Source organism: Histomonas meleagridis (genome assembly GCF_020186115.1).
Source record: "Histomonas meleagridis strain 2922-C6/04-10x chromosome Unknown contig_46, whole genome shotgun sequence".
Taxonomy (NCBI): domain Eukaryota; phylum Parabasalia; order Tritrichomonadida; family Dientamoebidae; genus Histomonas; species Histomonas meleagridis.
The window spans coordinates 146,608-170,426 of record NW_027150889.1 but is presented as its reverse complement, the minus strand read 5'-3'; the positions used below and the strand labels follow the sequence as shown (position 1 = coordinate 170,426).

At 28.8% G+C, this 23,819-nt stretch overlaps 6 protein-coding genes across 6 annotated transcripts; 1 reads left to right on the top strand and 5 right to left on the bottom strand.

Moving 5' to 3' along the window:
* Window positions 1-2,704: 2,704 nt before the first annotated feature.
* Window positions 2,705-3,232, bottom strand: GO595_006696 (uncharacterized protein; the record flags this gene model as incomplete). Its single annotated transcript, XM_067920078.1, has 1 exon — window positions 2,705-3,232. The coding sequence occupies one exon, from the start codon at window positions 3,230-3,232 to the stop codon at window positions 2,705-2,707; it is 528 nt and encodes a 175-aa protein (XP_067773124.1).
* A 511-nt stretch (window positions 3,233-3,743) lies between these two features.
* Window positions 3,744-4,649, bottom strand: GO595_006695 (potassium channel GORK-like; the record flags this gene model as incomplete). Its single annotated transcript, XM_067920077.1, has 1 exon — window positions 3,744-4,649. One exon carries the CDS (start codon window positions 4,647-4,649, stop codon window positions 3,744-3,746), a length of 906 nt encoding a protein of 301 aa, XP_067773123.1.
* Window positions 4,650-6,359: 1,710 nt separating this feature from the next.
* GO595_006694 (MatE family protein) lies at window positions 6,360-7,826 on the top strand (the record flags this gene model as incomplete). The annotated part of the gene is made up of 1 exon (XM_067920076.1): window positions 6,360-7,826. One exon carries the CDS (start codon window positions 6,360-6,362, stop codon window positions 7,824-7,826), a length of 1,467 nt encoding a protein of 488 aa, XP_067773122.1.
* A 4,537-nt stretch (window positions 7,827-12,363) lies between these two features.
* On the bottom strand, window positions 12,364-13,461 carry GO595_006693 (bardet-Biedl syndrome 5 protein; the record flags this gene model as incomplete). The annotated part of the gene is made up of 1 exon (XM_067920075.1): window positions 12,364-13,461. One exon carries the CDS (start codon window positions 13,459-13,461, stop codon window positions 12,364-12,366), a length of 1,098 nt encoding a protein of 365 aa, XP_067773121.1.
* A 973-nt stretch (window positions 13,462-14,434) lies between these two features.
* Window positions 14,435-14,956, bottom strand: GO595_006692 (F/Y-rich N-terminus family protein; the record flags this gene model as incomplete). The annotated part of the gene is made up of 1 exon (XM_067920074.1): window positions 14,435-14,956. One exon carries the CDS (start codon window positions 14,954-14,956, stop codon window positions 14,435-14,437), a length of 522 nt encoding a protein of 173 aa, XP_067773120.1.
* A 3,501-nt stretch (window positions 14,957-18,457) lies between these two features.
* Window positions 18,458-19,237, bottom strand: GO595_006691 (uncharacterized protein; the record flags this gene model as incomplete). The annotated part of the gene is made up of 1 exon (XM_067920071.1): window positions 18,458-19,237. The coding sequence occupies one exon, from the start codon at window positions 19,235-19,237 to the stop codon at window positions 18,458-18,460; it is 780 nt and encodes a 259-aa protein (XP_067773119.1).
* Between the last annotated feature and the right edge of the window lie 4,582 nt (window positions 19,238-23,819).

The following is a 23,819-nucleotide window of genomic DNA, read 5'->3' as shown; positions in this document are numbered from 1 at the left end:
TTGTTCGCTTATTTGGACGCATTGGAAAATCATCAGTTGCCTTTACAAATTAAATGTGAATTTATTTATTGCGTCGCGTTCCTGATTAAAGAAGGTGCCGAAGTTAGAAATAAATCGGTGGTAAAGGAATTGAAGGAATTCTTTATAAAGAACGCAAATAAGTTCAAATATTATGATGACGCTTTCAAATTGATAAATAAATTATAAGCAATAATAAATAATAAAAATTATTATTATTTTTTAAATTAAAAAAAAAAAAATTATTGTTCAAAATTTAAATGTTGTATAAATTGATCCTTTTCATTAACCAAATTATGATAAGGTTTAAATTAAAAATGGAAAATAAAAACGATCGGTTTCAAGTGAATTGTCTTACAAAAAGTTTTATCGTACTTCTGTTGTTTGTTGGCACTTTTTATTGTGATGTTTACACGGCAGTTTTTAACAAATTTTTCATCATTTTTTTCTTCAAGTGAAGCTTTGCTGACGATTTCTTGGTGTAAAACAGGACCGTTAAGTCACCCTCTTTCAATACAAACAGGTTTTTATCATGTTGATACTTCGTACAATATTTTTTATGCTCCCACACTAAAGTAAGAGATTTTAATCATAATTTCGTGAACATATGTACCGGTGTCATCTGCCAGAGTTTGTGCTTTGCTTTTGACTGATTTATTTAAGCCTCATTTTTCGAAGCTCAAATGTTTACCAATTTCCATTTTTGCGTGATGCTTATTATGTCTTCATGCCACTTTTGCGTCACACGTATTCCACCTAAAATTTTTTGCAATAAATATTCATTTTTAAATTTTCAAAAAAACGAAACTCATAATTTTTTCACATCTAAAGTATACACGTCACTCCATGTAACAAACTTAACTCATTTCTGTCGTGATATTTATTTAAATCTAGCCAATTCAACATATTTATCAAATCATTTTTATCATATTAATACAAACCCATTTCGCTCTATGTCATTAATTTATCGAATTAGTTCATCACTTTACATTTATTTGTTTCGTTTAAGATCATATATTTTTTCAAATGATTCACACATTTTCTATTATTTAAATACAAAGTTTGAAATTATATCATTCACTAAATGCTTCTTCATAATAATATTTTTGATATTATACAAAAATTTGTTATCATCCATAAGAATAAATCACAAAACAAAAAACTCAAATAACAAAATATTTCCTTTTATTGTTATATTAATTTCCTTATCAACATCAATATACTTTGGTAATGGAACACTTTTAATATATAATGAAAGTGATTTTACAAATGAATATTCAGATTCTGTCATTCATGTAATTATTTTGTGTAACGTTCCAATTTCATCTGGCGAATTCAGTGAATGGCCGCTTTTGGAATATGTCCGCATTGGAGGCGCAGTTCCATCGATTGGGGGTTCGGCTTTTTCAAATTGTTATAAGAAAGAAAAATTTATGAATCAGATATAAAAATAAGTGATAATGCGATTAATTTAGTAAATATAAAATTATAAAAGTTGTTTTTAATATTCAAAAAATTAACATAAATGGACAAAGCAGTGTAAGCAAAGAAAGCACATCAAAAAATGAACCTTATTCAATATAAAACCAAACCAAATTTTTATTGATTTTTTCTTGAGACCTAAAATATTAATATATTTTCATTAAGCTTGAATATTTTGGTTTATTTGTTATAATGCAATATTAAAATATAACAATGTACGAATAAATTTTTTTTTCCATATGAAACAAAACATAAAAATTAAAAAATATAAATTTTACTGAAATTTTTGTATTTAATATTTACTCTTTACATATTATCAAACTTAGCTATTTTTACTCTTTTGGAGATCTCTCTTTTTTTTCTGAATTTTTAAAATATTAATAACAAACTTATACAAATTATGAAGACATATCAATGAAACTGATATCACATATATCAAAAAGAATTTTTTGATACTCGAATGATACTTGTTACATATTTCTTCATTAAATCTCAACTCATGAGTAAGTTTATTTGATAAAGTATTTACCATTTCATTGATATTTGATTCAGTTTGATTTATTTCATTACAAATTTTTGGTGTCGAATATGCAAAGCATTTCATATCTAATAAAAAATTTAAAAATATAACTATTAACAAAATTACAAAAGTTAATGTTGATATGGTATATAACACCAAAGATTCATATGCTGCACCTTTAAAAACATTGCAAAATATAAAGAAAAAAAAGCAATTGGGGTTGCCCATGACATGGTAATCCAAATGTATAAAGTGTGCAAGTTGTGACTAAAGTTTTCAGGATTTATTGTGTAATCAGGATTTACTCCAATATTTTCCAGATAAAACAGTGAATCCAATACAACCAATGATAATCCCTGTAATAGATGGGCATTTTATATCAATGCCTAAAAGCATCATACGCTCATCAGAAGAAGAATTACTCATTTTCGTAGTACGGTTATTTCTATCGTTCTAACAAAAAGTCACATAAACTATACAAAACCTTTTCATTACTATTCACAATTCTGTGTTCTGCAGTTTGAAGCAGAAAAAGTCAGAATGTTATAAATCATTCAAATGTAAAAGTGATATGAAAACGTTTATTAAAATAAGAAAAAAATGCTACTGTAAGCGTTCCGATTGCTGAAGTTGTGATGGAAAAAAGGGATTGAATCAACAGTTCTTTAAATAAAATTTGGTGGATTACTCGTCAAATTGTAAGTCTGATTGTACATCGCCAAAAAGTATGTCATCATCTGTATCAAAATCTTTGTCTTGTGAGTCGCTTTCATCACCAGTTGACGATTCATCAGGTTCTTTTATTGTAATAGATTTCTTTTGTGGAGATGGTTGAACTTTTGTCGACGACTTTGGCGTTTCTTCTTTAGGCAACACTTTTGTGGCCTTTGGTTCCAACTGAGGTTTTGCAGATTCATCTTTGTTATTTGAGGATGAAGATGCAGATTTGGAAGTTAATAAGTTTTGTTGTTTGGTTACCGTTGTTTTTGTTTTTGTAGGAGGCGGAGGTGGTGATGAGCGTGCATGTGAATTTCTTTTTGCTTCTATTGATGCTTCAAAAGCCGAAAATAATCGATCCTTTCGGTCTTGTTCAATATCACGTGATAACATGTGAATCCTTTTATCAATGCATGAGGTTCTGTATTCAAGATCTTCAATTCGCTCTAAAATCTCATTTAAAGTGTGGTAGATTCGTTCTTGGATCGGATTCATCTGGTTGAGGGAGAACCGTTTACTATTTTGTTAAAGTAAAGTTATGAAAAGTTTCTATTGGCGCCGTTTTTACATCACATGTCGGGGAAAATGTTTATAAAAACAAAATATGGGCTCAACCAAATTAGAAAATCAGAAGTAAATCATAATAAGCTTCACTAAATTTTACAATGCCCTAACACAAAAGTTGTTAGAATTTAACGTACTAATTAAATCGGATTTAAATAAATGTTACTACATTTTGAATTCAAACCAGAGCTTTCTGGCTTCCTTTAACAAAACAACATAAGTCTCAGTTCTATTGGATAAAAAACTGTAATGATTATTTGAATCGTATTTTACTTTTTCATACACTTCCAAGTGCAGCACATAACGCATGTTACCAACAAGAACTTGAGCATCACTTTTCTTTCCTCTAAAATTGCTGTCAGAATGTAAACAAATATTTATAAATACTCCGAAAAAGAAATATATAAAATGGAAATTTAAACAGAAAAAATGTGGTTATTTATTAGATTTGTTCAAGAAGCTTTACCCTTCTATACTCATTAGCAATTTTCATTGCATCATCATCTACAACTGCACCGTTCTTCTTCAATTCCTTTATCACATCTATAGATCCACCAGCAATTGCATATGCCATCACTCCCAAGCCATCTCTATCTTTTGCATCGACATTAGCACCTCTCTGAATTAAATGTTCAACGCAATTCTTCGCGCCGCAGAACGCTGCAAACTCGAGAGTTGTTGGGATTTTAGTGAGGAAAATCGTTGGCACAAAGAATGTTGGGTCGATTGTCATATTAACATAAAACTCCTTTTCTTGAAGCTTGGCAACATCATCTTGCCATATTATATTTCCTATTTCGCCAAATGGCTTTGCATTGGCTTGAGCTTCAAGATCTTCAGAATCCATTGATGACATTCTTTGTAAGAAACTGACAAAATTGTAGTTCCTGTGACCAATGGCATATGTCATGTAATAAGAATGGCATTTGTCTGAAAATAAATCTTTGTTACTTTTGAGAATTAATGAACCAAAAGTGGCAAATGAAAAAACTGAGAGATCAGTGCCTGCGCTGAAGGAGTCAAATCTGTCAACAAGAAAGTCTGTAAGTTTGGATGCATTAAAGTAGCCATTGTTTAACAATAATTTTGCAAATTTTATTGTGCTTAAGAAATCTTCATTATTTCCAAAAAGAGCTTCAAGAAGAGGTTTTTCAAAGCCTTCAATAGCAATAGATTTCACTAAGTTTGCATATAATTGTTGTGAAAATGGACGAATATGAATTAATTCCAAAATCATTTTGATAAATTCATCAAAATTTTTAGCGAGAGATGAGCCTTTGTATTTTTGACAGATGTCGTCGAATGTTTCCTGATTAATTTCAAGAACTTCATCTGGGATCTGTTGCATTTATAAAATGAAATAAGAAACGGTTTTTCAGGTAAATTTGAATGCAAAAATTTGACAAAAATTGGTCGAACAAACATCCTTATCGGCCAACCAGGTTAATAAAAACTCCCAAAATTAAATTGATTTTTTTTTTTTTTTTTTTTTTTTGAAAATCGTTAAAAAATGATTATTTTAGATGCCCTGCTTGATTTTTAAAAAAATTTTTGTATAACATATTTTTCGTATAGATACTGATTAGATTTTGTATCAAAAAAAATCAATCAATATAGAATGTTATTTTATTAAAATAACTTCACTCAACTTCACAGAAAATTCGCTACAATTCACATTCAATATATTTTATTTAAAGGTTTTTTCAACAATCTTTTTTATGTTCAGATGATATGAATGTGCGGTTTTTGAATATAAACAATATATTTTTTCTCGAAAACAGTTTCACAAATATATATTTAACACATAACTTAACACATATATATTTACTTTCAAATTTGAAAAAATTAATAAACTTTAAAATGAATAGATCTCATCTTTTATTATCCATTACATTTATTTAATTAAAATAATTTTTTAGTCTAACATTTTTCAGCACATAAAAAAAATTCGCATTAAATAAAATCTTGATTTATGCTTTCATTATCTGAAAATACAAGAATAAATTTTTATAAAAAAATATCATAGTTTCAACGAAGTGAAATATTAAAATTTAAATTTATTTTCATTTCTTAAATAATATATTACTCATTTTACTGCAAAGGAAGTAAAGAAATTAATTTTTGGTCCAAAGAATCCTTGCTTTGAAATTAGATTTATAAATAGTAGGCCCATTCTTTACAGGGCAATAATTACCTTTTTTGCAGTAAGAACATAAACTTAGGTTCAGATCTTATTTGTCTTCATAAAGCATTAATATTTTTATTTCCAATAAATTTTTAAATCATCTACCTATAGATTATTGCAGAAATGTTTGGAATGTTTTCATCAATTGATTTTATTTGTTAAATTAATTTAAAAAAGAGAAAAGCTTAAATCTCAAATAAAAAAGTTTTTAAATATAATCGATTTTTTTCAAAAGTGTTTCATTAAAGTTGAAATTATTCAATATCGCTATGCAAATGATAGTCGGTGGTTTTGATGAGTACTATGCAAATTTAAAATTATATTAATTTCATTAATATTATAACAAAAGTTATTAAAAAACACGATGAATATTTAGCTTTAAACAATAAATTAAAATATATTCTTTAAACTCTTATCATTAATCATAATAAGAGAAAGTTTAATTTTAAAATTTTAAAATTCCCAAATAATTTGTATACATTACAAAATAAACTATTCAATATATTAAATATAAAATATATTTATCTCATCAAATAGCTTATTATTTACGAATTTTCAAAATGAACTATACATCTTTTTGATGGTTATTTATATATATTAAATATCATAAAAAAACATAGTTAAACTCTTTGTCATTAATTCACAAACAAAGGGGCACCCCTTATTGTTTCTTTTGAACTTCCATTTTTCTGTGGGTGTTCAACGGTTAATAAATATTTTTTTCCATACAGTTATACGGTTTTATGATGGGAATTCTATGAAAGCCGATCAAAATTACATTAATTACTCTCAAAAAAATGCGTTCAATTTGGTTCAAATGGTCCGGCAACCGAAAGATCAGGAATCACCGGAATCATTTTTTTCTGATTACCTATGTCAATAAGTGATAAGCTTCTTGAAACAGATGATGAAAAAACTTTAGATATTTCCCTTTATGATACAGATGAAGAGAAAGAAAAGAAAAAATTTACAGATCATTCTGCTTTAGTCACGTTTCTTTTGTTATGTATTGGTCCTCTAGCTATACTTGCGTCTGCTGGTGTTGATGCAGTTGATCAAATTATTGTTTCTAAAGGTCTCAAAAACATTCAACCAGATGTAACTACCATTATTGGTTTCGCTTCAATGCCACTCACTGTCCTTACAGCCTTTGGAAACATTTTCGGTCAAGCCTTAACTGTTTACTTATCCAAATTACTTGGTGAAGGAAGTCGAACAGCAGCTGCATATTTAGCTAACGATGCCATTCGTATAGCCATACTTGCATCCATACCATTTGCCATTATATACAACTTTTTAATCAAACCATTTCTCCGATTCTGTAACTGTCCGTCACAATATGTCCAAGATGCCTATAACTATCTTCTTCCGTTAGTTATTCTTAATCCATTTGTCACAGTCATTACTGTTGAAGTCAACTTCCTCCAAAGTATTGGTCGATCAGGTCTTAGTGGTTTATTTAAGATTGCCGCATGTTGCTTAGCCACACTTGTTTTCACACCAATTCTTGTATTTGCCTTTAAGGCCACTTCAAAGTATCTTAAATTAGCAACAGGACTTTCAGAAGTGATTATTTCAATTCTCTTATTCATATTAATTTACTCCGGAAAATTCTCACTAAAACTTAACTTTAGAATGTTAATCGAAAAGCCGCACAAAGAAATCCTTAAAGCGTTAGTTTTAAGTTTACCAATAGTTCTTCAATTACTTAACATTATATTACCACCATCCATTGTCATTAAATCACTTGCGAAAGTTGATGCAGAGCATAGTGATTTAGTTGGAAGTGCATTTTCGTCATTTAACAGAGTCAATTCCATATTACTTGCATTAGTCGGATTATTTACTGCTGGTTTCATGTCGGCTGCAACGCATGCATTTGGATCAAAGAACTATAAGCGGATGTTCCAATTACTTGGATGGGCATTATTATTCTCATTTGTATGCGTAACAATTGTCAGCGCAATTGTTGTATTTGGCCCTGGTGTAATCAATGGAATGTTTCTGAACACTAAGGAAGAAATAGATTACGCTAATAGGATGTTGCCTGTTCCATTTTATACTTATTTGTTGAATGGATTATCAATGCCTTTAGGCGTGTTTTTAATTGTGATTGGAAAACCAGTCTTCAGTATCATTGGAATTGCTCTTCAAATGATTTTGATTTGCGTCGGTGCGGATTTGTTGGCAAGGTTCCAAAATGATGCAATTGTTGTCATGCATGCATATAATATCTCGAATGTGGTAATGTTTTTGGTGTTTGCTTCATCATTTTTGTTCTACTTTTGCAGGATGAAGAAAAACAACCAAGTGCTAACGGATGAAAGCCAAAACATTTAACATGATAAAATTTTATAAAATTTATAATAATTCAATTTTTTTCTGAGATTTTATTCTATGAGGTTTATCAAAAGTATTTATTTCTGAGGGAATTCGTAAACGATAATGTGGCATAAAATTTTAGACACTTTTGAGATCCAACCGTAAAATCTTGGGTAAATTTGAGTTCAAAAAGTTGACACACCCGCTCAAGTAACTTACTGTTTAGTCATTTAACGGTTTTGTCTTGGATTAGATTATCGTTTAATGTTTGGCGTTGAAGAATGATCTTTTATTTTAGTCCAATATATTTAAAAAAAGGTTTATTGTGCTTACGTCCAAAAGAAATTTAAGTGCTGTTTTATGTGGGCAATGAGGGTGAAGAAATTCTTGTGGTTGTGGGCGAAGGTAAACGCCACAGATTTTATGTCCACGATGATGGTTTCAGAGTCATAATTTTGACCAAATTGAAAATTATCGAAACGCTGTCAAATTTCAGAGCATTCAATTGGCACCGTTGAAAAAATTTTGCCTTTTGGCTGCGGTTGTATTGTCCATTTTTTTATAATACATCCTCCAGATGGAATGCAACAACGATTTTTTATCACTTTACCTGTGTGTGCCAAAGAAATATACAAGACGTATAAATATCATGAAAAGTCAAAAGATTAATACATTACAAAAAAGATTCCCAAATGACCCAAAAAAATTCATTTTCAACGGACAGTACCTTGGTGAGGAATTTACATTTGATTTTTATGGAATGAAAAATCATGACATTATCGTTGCAGTTCCAGATAATTGCAGTTTTGACTTTTATAACAGTAATTGGATTCATGTTTCGAAAGATGCTGATGATATAGCAGATCGGATTTCAATTTCATTGAATTCCAAAACTCGGCCAGAGGCAAACCGACTCAGAGACCTAAAGTTTATGACACTGGAAAGAAGGCCAAGGCTTTTCAGAAAGATGTGCTCCGCAATTGACAGATCAACAAATAATTTTCCAAAGGAAGTCTTTACAAATACGCAAATAGACTTTCCTTACACAGATTCTCCTTCAGTCCAAGCACTTCCTGTTTGCTGGGACGAGAAAGATTATAACTAATGTATGTATATAAATTATAGGTTTTAATAATAATTTCATTTCCGATGAGAATTATCATTACATTTTCATTGTTTCAGCCAATATGTTTATTTGTTGTGTTTAATTTCAAGTAATTTTTTAAAATTTTTGGCAAAAATCGAATTCGATTTCATATCACATTTCACAAAAACGCAAAGAGAATTTTCATGTTTACCTATCAATCTCCTCAAGGAAAATACAATATCTTCAGATAGTAGTAACGGCAAAATAACTACCCTTGCTAAGCATGGAAATAACTTGGTCGTTGGCATGAATCCAAATATTATTTATCAATTCGAAATATCAATTGCAAATTTAGCAGATTATAAAATATTTAAAACCAAAAAGATAAATTTGAGTACAGCATGCAATTACATAAAAGATATACAATCATTCAGTAATTTCCTTTTGGTTCTTGTCATAATAGATAAAACCAAAACTTTAATAAAGCTCACAGATGATGGCCAAGCATCAATTATTCAAAAGAACGTAAAATTTTTTACGACTAATCAATATTCTGATCACCAATCAATTGTAATTGTTGATGAAAAACGAATCACAATTTTGGAATACAAAGACAAAAAGTGGACAAAGATATTTGTAACAGAATTTAGTGATCAGTGTTTATCTGTTTCCTATACATATCCCTTATTATTTTGTCTTTCACAAACTCTTATTCGAATTATTAATATCACCACTAATACATCCAATTCATATCAAACAGTAAGTTCTATAACACAATTTTCTTTTCCTGTTTCTCCCACAACATTTTTTCATTCAAATGGATTTTCTTCCATGATAATTGATTCGAATTTTAGATCCAATTTACCACCCAAAGTTTTTCAAGATAAACCAATCTCCCATTCCCATATCGGTAACTTATTTGCATCTGTCTGCAATGGCCAAATTCATATTTATGACTTCAATCAGACGTCAACGACCGTTATCATGAAAAGTGCCACAAAAATCATTTCATTTGAAGATAATTTCATAGCATGTACGCCTACAGATATCAAACTAATTTTTGAAACTACAACCATTGTTAATAAAGTTTTTAAGAATCCTGATTCAATATCAACAAATTTCAATATTCTAATTTCCATTTTCGAACAATATTGGCTTAAGAACAAACAAGAAAACGCGTTATTTCTATTTAAGACGCAAACATTTCGTAATAATCTTCAAGAATCGTTAAGTATTTTTCCATTTTTTAAATTCTCACAACAATTTACACATTCGATTACATTCGACAACATCACAAACAAATCGAAAGAACTTTTATTACAAATTCTATTTGAAATAAGACGAAAATCACATTCGATTAATACTGAAGTCATTGATACGTCAATCGTAGAATTACTTGCAATGAATGAAGACATTCCGAAATTTAATGAATTCCTCGAAAATAATCCGAAGTTTGATCACGAATCACTTTCATTGTTCTTTTCGGACAAAAATCGCAACAAAATTTATCCAATTTATTTATGTTCAATTGATAAATTCGATAATGCAATTGAATGTTATAAAGAACAAAATAATTTCGAAGAAGTAAAAAAGATTATTATGTTACAATCAAATGATTTTACATTTGTTAAAAGACATTTTCCTTATTTAGTGAATGTAAATCCATTTAAAGCATGTGAAATATTTTCTTGTAATAAAATTTCACCTGCAAAATCAATTAAATATATTAAAAAGAATTATCCAGACTTATACTTAATCCTTATCTTTAACTTAATATCACATGAAAATGTATTTAATAGAAATTTTCTAATTAAAGATTTCTTGACGCAAATTGTCGATATGATGAATAACGGTGGAAAAGTGGCATTTCATAAATATTTACAAAAAAGTGAGAAAGTGGCAGATGATGAAATAGCAAGTGAAACAAATAAGTTATTAATTGAATTCATCAGAAGATATAAATCTATTATTGATACGGGGTTATTAATAGGATTAATCCCAAAAATATCTTCAAATAATGCAAAAATCGAAATTTATAAGGCATGCAATTTATACGATAAGGTAATGGAATTGATTTGGAATGAAAAAGATGGACCTTCAAAGTGTGAAAAACTTTGTGTAGAAGAGAAAAGCTCGGATTTGTTTTACTTTTATTTGGTATTATTGAAACAAAATCTTCCACAAAACGAATTTGTTCAAAAACTTTTTACACTAATAGCAGAAAACTTTACGACTATAGGCATAGAAAAGGCGTTGTCACTAATTGACCTTCAAACTCAATTAGATGAGAATATATTTGAAATGATTGAAAATTGTTATTTGAAAATAAACAGATTAAGGATGAACACACAGATCAAAGCTTCTCTAGAAACAGCCAGTGAACTTGATTCAGAATACAGAAGGGCCAAAGAGGAAACGAAATGTGTTCAATTAAGAAAAGAGAACGTTTGCGACGGTTGTGGGGCACCCCTAGGATATCAGTTTATTAGAAGAACACCAAATGGAAAAATGTATCATTGTGTGTGCTTATCACCAAATGCGAATTCTCCCAAATAACATGCGTTTTTTCATATATTTTTATATTTAAATAATCTATAAATCAATTTTCGAAAACTTTTTTTTTGCCTTTTTTTCTAAGAAATGCTGTGAATCTTGAATATGACGTGTCCGTGTTGTGGTTATATTATAGATATTTATCTCCCAACATTCTAATGGAGAGATTCAAATGAATTTTTACATATGGTTCAAAATCAATTTTGTAACAAGAAATTCATATTATACCATGAAGTATATTATGTATTTATACTTTTGATTGGTAGCTTAAACACAAATACCTTGGACAAAAATTGTTCCTTTTTCTTTAATAAGTACATTAATATTGTATATAAAATTATAGCAAATTTGAGAAAATATTTAAAATATCTTGAAATTAATTTGATACTCATCTTGAAAAACATCATCTGTATAACTACAACACAGAGATTTATAGAAGAAAATAAAATCTGTCTTATTTTTTAATATTATTTTGTAGTACATAAAATGTGATTATTTTTCATCCTGGTTTTTTAAACTCAATTTTTTACAAGTTATGATCAAACAAAATTCAGAATAAATTTTTTTTCTAATCAAATTACATATAATTCACATATAAAATTATACTAGAATATCGTATGTTAATAAAGCTATATTAGTTTTTTGATTATACTTCTAAAGCATATAAAAAAAATCAAAGTTATTACAGAAATATTCAAATATTGGCTGTCAGTGCTATTTTGCTTTGCTTGATTATATCATTACTACATTTCTGATGCTGAAAAACTGTTTCAATCCAAGGGAACCCAAAAAAGATGAAAAAGAATTTACATTGTATTCTTTCGAACATGTTTTTGTATAATGCCATAACCTTATTTAAATATTTTTATTATTTAACCAAAACAAAACAAATCCGACTTTTATTCACAATATCAATTATAATTCATCGATTCCAACCAATGGTGTATTACTCGCTTCAACCCATCTACTTTCCAATGTACATCCTTTTGGTAATTCCTCTATAGCTAATCCGATAGTTTTATCGAATACAATTTTTCCTTTTTCTGCATTATCATCAATTAAATCGATTGGCACGTACATCAAAGCGTTATCCACTTCCAAAACGTTTGTATCTTCTTCGACATCATTTGCATTCACATTTTCTGTGTTTACAACTTTCTCTTCTAGCTTTAGAAGCGGTGTTAGCATTGGGTGCCGCATCGCAGCAAGGCGAACTTTTTCAAAGGTGTTGGTGAATTTCACTAACCCCTCCTCGGGTTGGTATGTGAATCCGTACATAAATCGATCGCCATTCGAACGGAGCTTTAAATAGAGAGCTCTCCCAAATCGCTTAGAGCGATGCGTTGAAAGCTCCGGAAGTAAAATCAATGGAATAGAAACATTGAAATTACTGACAATTTCAGAATACCATATAAAACGAAGATTAGTAACAATGGCAGTCCCCGATTTTGCTTGAAGACCTGCAAAGTTAGAAATCCCATCAAGGCGTAATATTACTTGTTCATTGATAAGTAAAATTAATTTGCCATCTTTGATTATGGAACTACGAAGACGTTGTTCACGTAGCAATGTGGAGTTAATATAGTTTTGATAAGCTGTTTCAAAAAAACGGAAATTTGACGGTGTACTCTTGGATACACAAAAAATGAATTCGTAAACTTTATGACCAACCATGCAATGTAGTGTTAGAGATTCAGTGACTCCATCACCAGAGGCCACCGTTTCTTTAATTGAATAATTAGAAATTGTTTTATACCCAATGGAAATATTATTTACTGTATGCGGAATTCGCCAAATAAGACGGATGTTGGTGATTTGCAGTTGGCCGTATTGTCCAGGGTGAGCTTTCAGATCTTCTACTCGAACAATTAAAGTATATATATATTCTCCTGGAACTTTTGTTAATTCTTCATCTGCTTGATACATTGATATTTGACAATCTTTCGGAATTTCAAATTCATCATCAGATGGAGAAATTTGCATAAATTTAAATCCTATTGATAAAAGTGACATAAAAATCTTTTTTCAAGAAGATCCTGAGAATAGCCCAAAGAAACAAATAATATGTTTACGAATCATACTTATTCTAATTGAATCATCTATTGTTCGATATGAGCAATGTTTCCAACATTTTTAGGAATTACTGTTAATTTAATTCTCGTTAATAAAGAATGTCAAATTGAATGCTATAAAATATTAGTTGAATTATGTTTAAGAGATATAATTCATTATGACTTTATCTCATTAGCTAAAACATTATTTGTTAAATCGCTTGAATCACAAAACTTAGAATTCATTGAATTATCATTTAATTTCATACATAAAATACTTCGAATAACACAAGATTATAAAAATTATGATTTGATAAATGAAGAAGAAGAAGAAGATTTTCTCTTTTTCTTTAATAATGCAAATAAAATTCCGGATGAATAACAAATCAATTCGAAGTTTTCGATTTATGTTCACAAGTTTTTCCTTATTAATTAATGTACACAAATTGCGCATTGAAAAATATTTTGTTGTTTTACGCAAACCATAGAGAGCTTAGCTAAGGAAATAACTTTTAACGCGTTGGATAGAATGTTCCGAAAAGGTGTAAACTGCAGAGAGTGCTTCAGAATACACATAAAGTTGTTCATCGAGGCAGTGAACATCGTCTAGCTTCATTCGGATTGCTAGGATTTGCAAGTAAAAAACAAAATTTTTGGATATCATTTGGTGGGTTAATAAGTATATTATTACTTATTAAATTTACTTGATCAAAAGCTTCTCTATCAATAAGACTTACAAGCACATATAAAATTTTACTGAAATTTTGTGCCTCATTCAACACGTTATCTGACATGTGATATGAAATAATGCCGATATGATGAACGTTTATAATTTTCCTAAAACAGAAAGAAGTTGTGATTTTGAACATAAGCATACACAATACAGCGCATTCTTGTTTATATGCAAAAATTTATAAAACATATATTTTATTTATTTATACTTCTTCTTCTACTTCTACTTCATTATCTAATAAACTATCTAAAAACATAATTACATTCGGGTTGTTATCCAAATCATGGAATACATATCTTTTCAAATCTTTAGCTTGAGGCGACAATTGCAACAAATAAATAACGATTGGATTTGTCAATGAAAATGCATCAGGACCAGATATCGAAGCAACTTTTCTCACAGAGTTTGGTGACCTAAATGCCTTTGCGAAAGGCGACGTTGGAGTATTTCCCTCGAAGGCCTCCTCTTCCTTTCCCTCTATCCAAATTTTGAATACTGGGGCATCCCCACCGTTATCAATAATTTCAGTGAACCATCTAACTTTTTCATCGGGGTTATCCAACGCCGCTGAAATTTTTGAAGCCATATAACCGGCCGGGTAAATATATCTTTCAGAGTGGAAACCGTCACGATTTGTAACAATTGTACCCAAATTGTGAAGTGTTGCGGTTGCACTTAATTGTAACGGGAATTTGAGTAATTTGAAGACGTTAACGTTATTCATCAAATTATTTTTTTGTAAATGAATTTTTGATTCAATTAAATTTGTTTGTTGATTAATATAATTTGCGGTAAATTGTGAGATATAATTATACAAAACATTAATTCTTTTCATCACATTATAATCATATGATAAAAAGAACATAAGTTTTTGGTTTAACACTTTAAAGAATTTCGGTAAAACTAAAATATCTTTTGCTTTACCAAATCCATATTTCAACAACTCACTCAAGAAATTATATTCATAAGCTGAATTAAATTCTTTTGTTGGTAATTTCTTCCATTCTGGTGCATTCGTTAAAAACGTTGATACGCTAACTTTCCGTAATATAACGCGTAATTGTTTCATAGCTTCTATTCGTTGTCGAATACGTATACAAGTAATGAGAGGTATACCTTCATCATTTGGATAATGAGAACGTTCTTTAATGAATGACATGAAATCACGAATTTCATTTTCATCTTTATTTTGGATTTTCGATAATTCATTAATTGATTTATTATCATCGTTGTTCTCATTAATTCCATATCGCATTATATATTTAATTCCTTTACTTTGTTCATTAAGATCCCAATTTTGGAATACGCATTTACAAATGTTATTCTTCTTACTGATATCATTTAGAAGATAACATTGGATATATTTCAATAAACATTTCGATCGAATTTTTAGAATATCAATATTAAGTTTTAAGTAATTTGTTATTTCATTATTACTTTCATCTTTTAATAATCCAAATAAATGGAAGTTATTATAACCAAATTGATAAATACATTTTAAGAGATATTTGTCATGTCGAGTTTTCCACCAATTCGGCATATTCGTATCAGAGTTCATTATATATCGAAGGTTTTGGAGATGTAAATATTCTTCACTTTCAACTATAATATTTAAGAAGTATAATAATGTAATTGGTTTAAATAATTTCTTTGGTTCAATATTAGGCATACCAAATGTATTTAATGTGAATGTATCAACACTTTTGTTGTTACGTAATAAATAACCAATGTATATCGAAATTGGAGTTTCATTTTTAACATATCCTTTTTGTAATAACGTAGAACATAATCGAATTAAAAAGTTCTCCTTGATAAATAATCCCATAAATTGTTGGATTCCTTCCCATTTGTTCCATCCTAATGAACAAAAGCCTCGAATTAATTGGTTCTTTTCACGTGGTTCCCATTGGAAGTTTTTACTTTTGATTTCTTTCGGATTTATTTCAATATCATTAAGTATCGTCTTTATTTTATCTTTAGGAGAATTTATTAACTTATCCCAAAAGTCACTGATGTCAAGTTCTTTCTCATAGAACTGACTATAATGTTGTTCATCATAATATAAATTGTGTAATACTTCTTCATCAATTAATGACTCGATTGGGATGCGTTCATTCGTATGCTGTAATGATGTCATTGCTATTATGCGACAAATTTTTTGGATTTTTTGATCATTATTATTCGTATCAAAAAACATTGACTCAATACAATTCCGATTTTCTAATATGTATACTTTATATAAATTATTAAGTGAATTCTCAATGATTTCATTCCAAATTTGATACCCGCCATCATAAATTATGACATAATCGATTTGTTTTTCTTCGATTTTTAGGGTCTTGGAATATAAGCAAACACGTGTAATGGGTTTATATTGTCGAGAAGTTTGTAGAAAATCTTTTAATAAATTATAAATAAATGGAATCGTGGTTAATATTAAAACTCGAGACTGTTCATCAAGAGAATCATTTAATATGTGTTCTATGATTCTCATTTTATATGATGGACCAACAAGTCCTTCATTACCAAAATCATGTTCAACTGAAGGTATCATAAATGGATGTTGAAGAGTATAATACAACTCGTTATAAAGTCGTAAGAAATATCCTTCAAGAATATCATCTTTATAAGTTTCATATATTAATTTATTACATATCATCTTTTGGAAATTTGTCAACGGACATTCTATGACATAATAGTTGATTTTGGGTTTGCTGTCAGTAATTGCTTCTGGAGGACAAATATTTGAAAATTCCTTAAGTGCGTTTTGCGCTTGAATTGAGAAGATTACACTATCTTTGACATCCTCTGTTAAAAAATTGTCATAAATCGCCTGTATCGTCGACAGAGTAAATGTCGGTGTTGTTAAATTGATTAAAAATTTCTTTCCTAAGGTGAGATTTATATGACCATTAATTTTTGTCTGTGAAGTAATAAAAAAGGTGATACGGAAATGAATGTTTGAGAAGTATTGTATGTCTTCTTCTAAAGTTTTTCGTTTGATAAATAACAAATGAAATTTTAATGTATCTTCAGATTTATAAAAATCAAGCTCGCGAATAATTGAACGATTACGTTCACTACCATCGTATTGCAATGAAAACATGGTTTTACTACTTTGATAATAATCGTACCAATTACGTAAATTATTATCATTATCAAATAAAAAAAGAAATGGTCCTGCATCATTATATTGATTATGAAGCAAGTGTACAAGTGACGCTGTGGATAATTTCGTGCCATCTGTAAATTCATCTGATATTGAAGGAATATTTGATGAATTTAATTTTAAAATAAAATAATTTAATTGATCAAGTTCTTGAAACCTAAGATGCTTTTCAAAAATAGAATAACGCTTAACAAGTGGAATTCGAGGAAACTTGAAATTAGGATTTGAAACCGTTGGTAAATTTGTTGTACTTCTAGTTCTATGAGTTACCAGAAAAGACTTGTCCAAGTACGTTTCTAATGTTAAATCTTCATATGAAAGATGAGACCATTTTGTTAAAAATTTTCCATCTTCAAATTTGATTATTTTATCAGGTATATCATAAGCTGGATCATAAAATGGTTGTGTTGTCCTTTGAAGAGATTCATTTGATTTGTATTCTTTTAATTTTTGCCTACCATTTTCAGTTTGTTTAATGTCTTTGCCTGTTAACCATACTGATGATTGGTACGAATAATTTTTCAACTTAACAAAATATTCTTTCTTTCGCTGAAGATTTAATCTGTGTCCTAAAATTTTCTCAATTCTATCTTCCATTTCTTTTCATATGACCGTTTATTACTGTGTTTCACAAAAAAATTCATTTCACATAAGAATAGAACTAACATCAGAGTTTTCATACCATTAAACGATCATTTATAGAAGTTATCGAAATGAAAAAATGATATATTATAATATTAAAAATCAATACAAATAATTCAAAAAAGAGAAATCCCTTGGCTGTTAAAAAAATATCAAAAAGATAGTCGACAGAGCAACTTCTTTTATTCTATCCCTATTCTTTTTCAATGATTTTGTTTAAAACAAAATCAATTAACATATCAATCAGCTCTTACTATTTCCCTATTTGCCAAGGTTGGATCTCCCCTCCAGTTAACCTGCAGTGCTGACTCTGCTTCCATTCAAAATTTCAATAATAACAAAATGGTATGATTAAATTTAATTTGATTACACCAAAGCAGAGAAAACAACAAAATCATTTTTCCTAACAATAGTTCAGAGTCCGACTTCATACGACCTTGATAATAATTCCAAGTTGTATGACTTGTTATTCTTCCTGATTTTGTCCACTCTCATCTGCAAGTGGTTAACTAGTTGCTCGCGTCTGTCAATTCTTAGTCGGGTAATATACAAGTCATCAAACCTGTTCAATTGATGTTCAATGCAATCGGGTGGAAATTCGCTGTTTTTAGACATTGTTTCGAAGGTTGTTTTCATTGTCTGGTTAAGGTCGACATCAATTTGGCATTCACCAACCTTTGTTGAATGTTTCATAATTCCAATTCGTTCAAGTAAAAAAGAAACTAAATAAAGTCTCCTAAGCATAGGCTTGGATTTTTCTTCATCATCTGAAAACAAAAGAGCTATATCTTTGATGTGGAATGAAGGAATACCAAAATATACAAAAACACCCAAGAAACTGTTAACCAAATTACCTATTGTTGGTGACTTTGGAAGATTGAAAAGGAATGTAGGATCTTCACGAATTGCTCTGACTTCAATTTCATGTGAAATATTTGAAACAAGATTATTAAGACAGTGAAGTCCATTCCATTGGTATGAGTGCGTATTGAATTTGGAGCATATACCGCAAGCAACTAAAACGTTCATGAAATCGTAAAGTCGCCGTTTTTCAATACCTGATTCATTTGATAATTGATTGATCTGGATAATAGTATTGACGTCATTTTCATGTGATTTAAGAAAGTTCTTGACGAATTCGGAGAAATTTTGCTTTTTTTGTGTGTGACAACTTCGATTAGCTTCGTTTTCCATTTTGAAGGGAGTTCACAATCAAATGCGAATATTTTATTCTATTCAAAATTTTTTATTATTATATTCTGAAATATAATTACTTGTCTAAATTCCGCAATAAAATAAGAATTGTAACATATTTAGACATAAATTAAAGAAGATATTTGCGTTTGAATTTAAAATAATTATTTCAATACATTAGCCGGTAAAAACTTTCAAATATTACCTCATTTTTAATCATCGTTTATTTTATCGCATACATAAAATTAATAAAAATAAAAAATAAAAGATAGTTAATATATCATATTAAATATCATAAAAAATTTGTTGCATTCGTCCTTTCATACTTACGAAGATATTGATGGATTAATTTTCAATGGAGACTTAGCGGGAACCAATTGAAAAATATTGTCAATCACAAAAAGTAAAAACGACAAGCGTTCCCCGGCCAAAATAATTAAGAAAAAGTAAAAATTTACTCACAAAATACAATACACCAAATTTTGCCTTTGAACGGGTGTAATTGGCTTTTTCTGAATTTTAATAACAGCGCGTAATGACCAGATATTAATTCAAAAAATAGATAATAATCAATTCATTGTCTTTTCTTTGATCGGATTCGTATTTCTCAGTGAAATCCGAATAAAAATTGTTGTAATTCTGTAATGTGAATAAGTGTGAATTGATATTACTGATTATGAAGGAAAGAAAGATATGAAATTATTGCTTCCTCTCTTTTTCGATGTTCTTTTTGTGCTTTTAGTAATATTTGAACAATTGCATCAGTTGTTCCTCTAACAATTTCTTCAGCTAGGTTTGCATCTCTTTGGTCAATTATAGATTCCTCTAATAAAACTTTTAATGCCTTTTCATTACGTTTAATCATTTCTTTCGGTGTTCGAGCAGGTGGAATGACTTCGTGAAACCTTTCAGGCCGAAAAACAACACATATCTTACAAAGAACTTCTCCATTACGAAGAGGATCTTCAATAAGATAAAGGGGTCTTGTATCAACAAACCAATCTGAGAATGGTGGAAAAATCCCCAGTGATTTAAGCCAATTCGAGAGAGAAACTAAATCTTTTGAGATGACAGAAATGTGTGTTCTTTGCCTTGTAAAATTATAACAGCTAATAATGAGTTTGAATATTTCTGATTTATCATGTCGAATGATTAGCTCCGGATTTAAGAAACAATGAATGATTTCTTTCTCTTTGAAACATATGATTAAGTTTTGTAAAGATTCCAAAATATCATAGAAATTTTGAGATTTTGGACTTGATGCAAATATTTTAAAGAAACGCCCCATTAGAAATAGTGAACGAAATTTATTTTCGGCAATAGTTTCTATGATACGATCTTGTGTTGGGTAATCTATAAAACGAAGAAATCCAGAATCAACCATCCAACGATAAGCTTGGATTTCTTCATCATTTAAATAATTTTCTTTTTTGTGCTTACGTGTTGTGATTTTTAATGAGTTCGTTTCATGGAATGTTTTTTGCTTTTGTCTTTGATCATAGTAATTCTCCATGTGCTTTCTATCGTTCATATTAACGTTCTTGCAATAAAGCTATGGTTTGCTGGGCTCGAAAATAAAACAGTATGAAAACAATCTCAACACATGAGACTGGGGTGTTGGCCTTTTTGAGCTTATAGAGGCAAAAAACTCAACAAGTATGAATTGGGATTTGTTCGAAAGCATTTCAATTATATGAGGGTAAACGGCTGTTTTTGGCGCCAATAAATTGTCGTTTCACTCCATAATATTTTATTATATTGGATATAAGCTCTTTTAAAAATTTCTGTGTTTGGAAGTCAAGCTTGGTACACTTTGTTGATTCCATTTTAAATTTATGAACACATGATAATTTTATGAAATGGTGAAAAAATATGTAAATCATATTCTTTTTCAGGAAAACTGACTAAATAGAAAAGATTTCATGAATCACATTTTGTTTGACTTTTTACAATATATTTTCTTTAAAAATTTACATTTTCCCATTTCATCAATTTGTAATTCTTTATGTTCATTTTCTTATTCATAGTTATTTGAGATTTATATTTTTCGATTTCTTCTTTTAACCCATTATTTCAGTTTCTTTTTCATTATATTTTTGTAAATATTTACCTATTTCATTTTGTGATATTTCATATTAATTTTATAATTCATTTTTTGATTTTTTAATGTTTTATTTATATTCTTTTCATCTTCTTATGATTTTATTGTATAAATTAATTCTTTCTGTATATCTTCAAATGTATTTAATTTTGAATAAAGTTCTTTTATGATATTTTCATGATAAATATGAAGACTCATAATTTAATTCAAGTGTATTATATTTAGTTTGTAATTGTTCATTGATTGTTTTTAAGTTATTGATTTCTTTGTCTTTTATTTATCTTTCATTATTTGTTTGACTTTCATTGGTTTGTTTATGCTTATTAATTTGTGTATTTAATAAATTAATGATTTGATCTTTTTCATTTATTTTATCATTAAGTGTTTCATTTTGATCTTTTTTATTTATTTGATTTAATTCATTTGTATATTAATTTGTTGGTTCAATTTATTAATGATGTCATCTTTTCTTTTAATAATTTTGTGAACTAATTTAGTTTTCTTTTATTTGATTTATATCTTTTCGTTTATAATCTTCAATTGTATTATTTATATTCATATAATCATTTTGAAGTTTCTCATTTTTAAGTTCTTCATTATTAATTGTAAGTACATTAATTTTGATATCTAATGAATCAATAATTGTATCTTTTTCATCAATTTGTTGATCAAGTGCTGACGTGAATTGAGTTTGATACCAGCCGACCAAAATCTTTATTCCCCCATAAATTTTTATAGAACTCATAAGGTATATTATTCAGAGAAAAAATTAGTCTTTCCATAGAATAATTAAAACATATGTGTTGATCCCAATTTAAATTATTAAATTTAACTAATAATCAAAAATTAAACATTCCCAAAAATATGAAGTAATAATAAAATTCTTCTGTACGTAGAAATCAGATAAGGAGCAGAGTTGATTAATCTCATCCCATACTTAATAACATTTTTTTTACAACATGTTTAGTTACCATTATTTTATTTAGTATGGGAGTATTTTTGCTGAGGTAATTTAAAAAAAAATCATGCAGATCCTTTAACAGCGCAGATCGACGCAAAAAAAACGTTATTACAAATTTGCATGCATTCAGAATTTTGAAAACTTTTTCAATATTTTAAATACTTTACATTATTCAACAAAAAAATCGTTATTTATGGGCTGTGGACCTTCCAAAGAGGCGGTCAAAAAGAAAAACAATATCACAGAGATAAAATGTTCAACGTGCCTCGTATTTGGTATGCCGGAATGTGGCCAAACAATCTTTGTTAAAACAATGGAAAGATATTTTGGAAATCTTGGAAATTTTGACCAGACATATTCATTTGTTATTGTCCCCCCACAAAGAGATCGAAGGGCTGAATGGGTCAGTCAGTACTCACAACCACGTGTAATAGCGTCATTCTTTTTTGCAGATATTTCTTCACAAACATCGGTTTTGCTTAGTGTTAAAACACTCAACTGGTTGACATCACAACTCGTCAACCAAAGCCCTCCCTTTGTTGTTGGATACACAAAAAATCAAAAGGATGAAAGCATATTTTCTTATTTAGAGAGTAACCTTTCTCCTATATATGAAGTAACACAATTTACAGAAACAGATCAAGATGATATCCAAAAATTTATAGATTATATCAACAAATGTCATGAAAGTTACAACAAAACGCATATTGAGAAATGAAAATTGGCATGCAAAACATTATTTTGTTATTCGGAACAAATAAACATTTTAGCGTTATTATCAATTGTTGATTTAAAAGATCTCTTCTGTTTTTATATTTGTTCTTTTTTTATGCACATTTCGTTTGTACAATATAATATAAAGCTGTTTTTTTAACTGTTATCAAACCATACTCAAACTTTCTGATAAAGGTAAACATTTTCACTTTATAAAGTAACATTTCAAAACCTTTAAATTGGTAGAAATGAACAATTTATAAATTAACATAATAATTTATAAAGTATCATCTCAAAACTTTTAAATTGATGAAATGAATAACTCATATTTTTTTCTGCATTTACTACAAAAATTAAATTTTATTTAAAGAACTGTTGATTCAATGCCTTTTTTCATAACAACTTCAGTAATTGGTATGTTTAGCGTATACAGTAACATTTTATTTCTTGTTAACAAACGTTTTCAAATCACTTTTGCATTTGAATGATTTATAACATTAAAACTTTTTGCTTCTGTTTCAAGTTTTCCATTAAGAGTTTATTAAGGAAATGATATCTCCTGGTGACCGGATGCTTCTTTTGTTAGGAATTGTTATATTTTCATCTATCATAGGGGTTATTATTAGTTGTATTGGATTCACTGTTTTATCTGGAAAATATTGGAGTAAAATTAAACATGATTACACAATCAATCCTGAAAACTTTAGTTACAACTTGTACACTTTATATGTTTGGATTACCATGTCATGGGCAACTCCAGTTGCTTTTATTCTTTTAGTAATCTTTCTTGTTATATTTTGTAATGT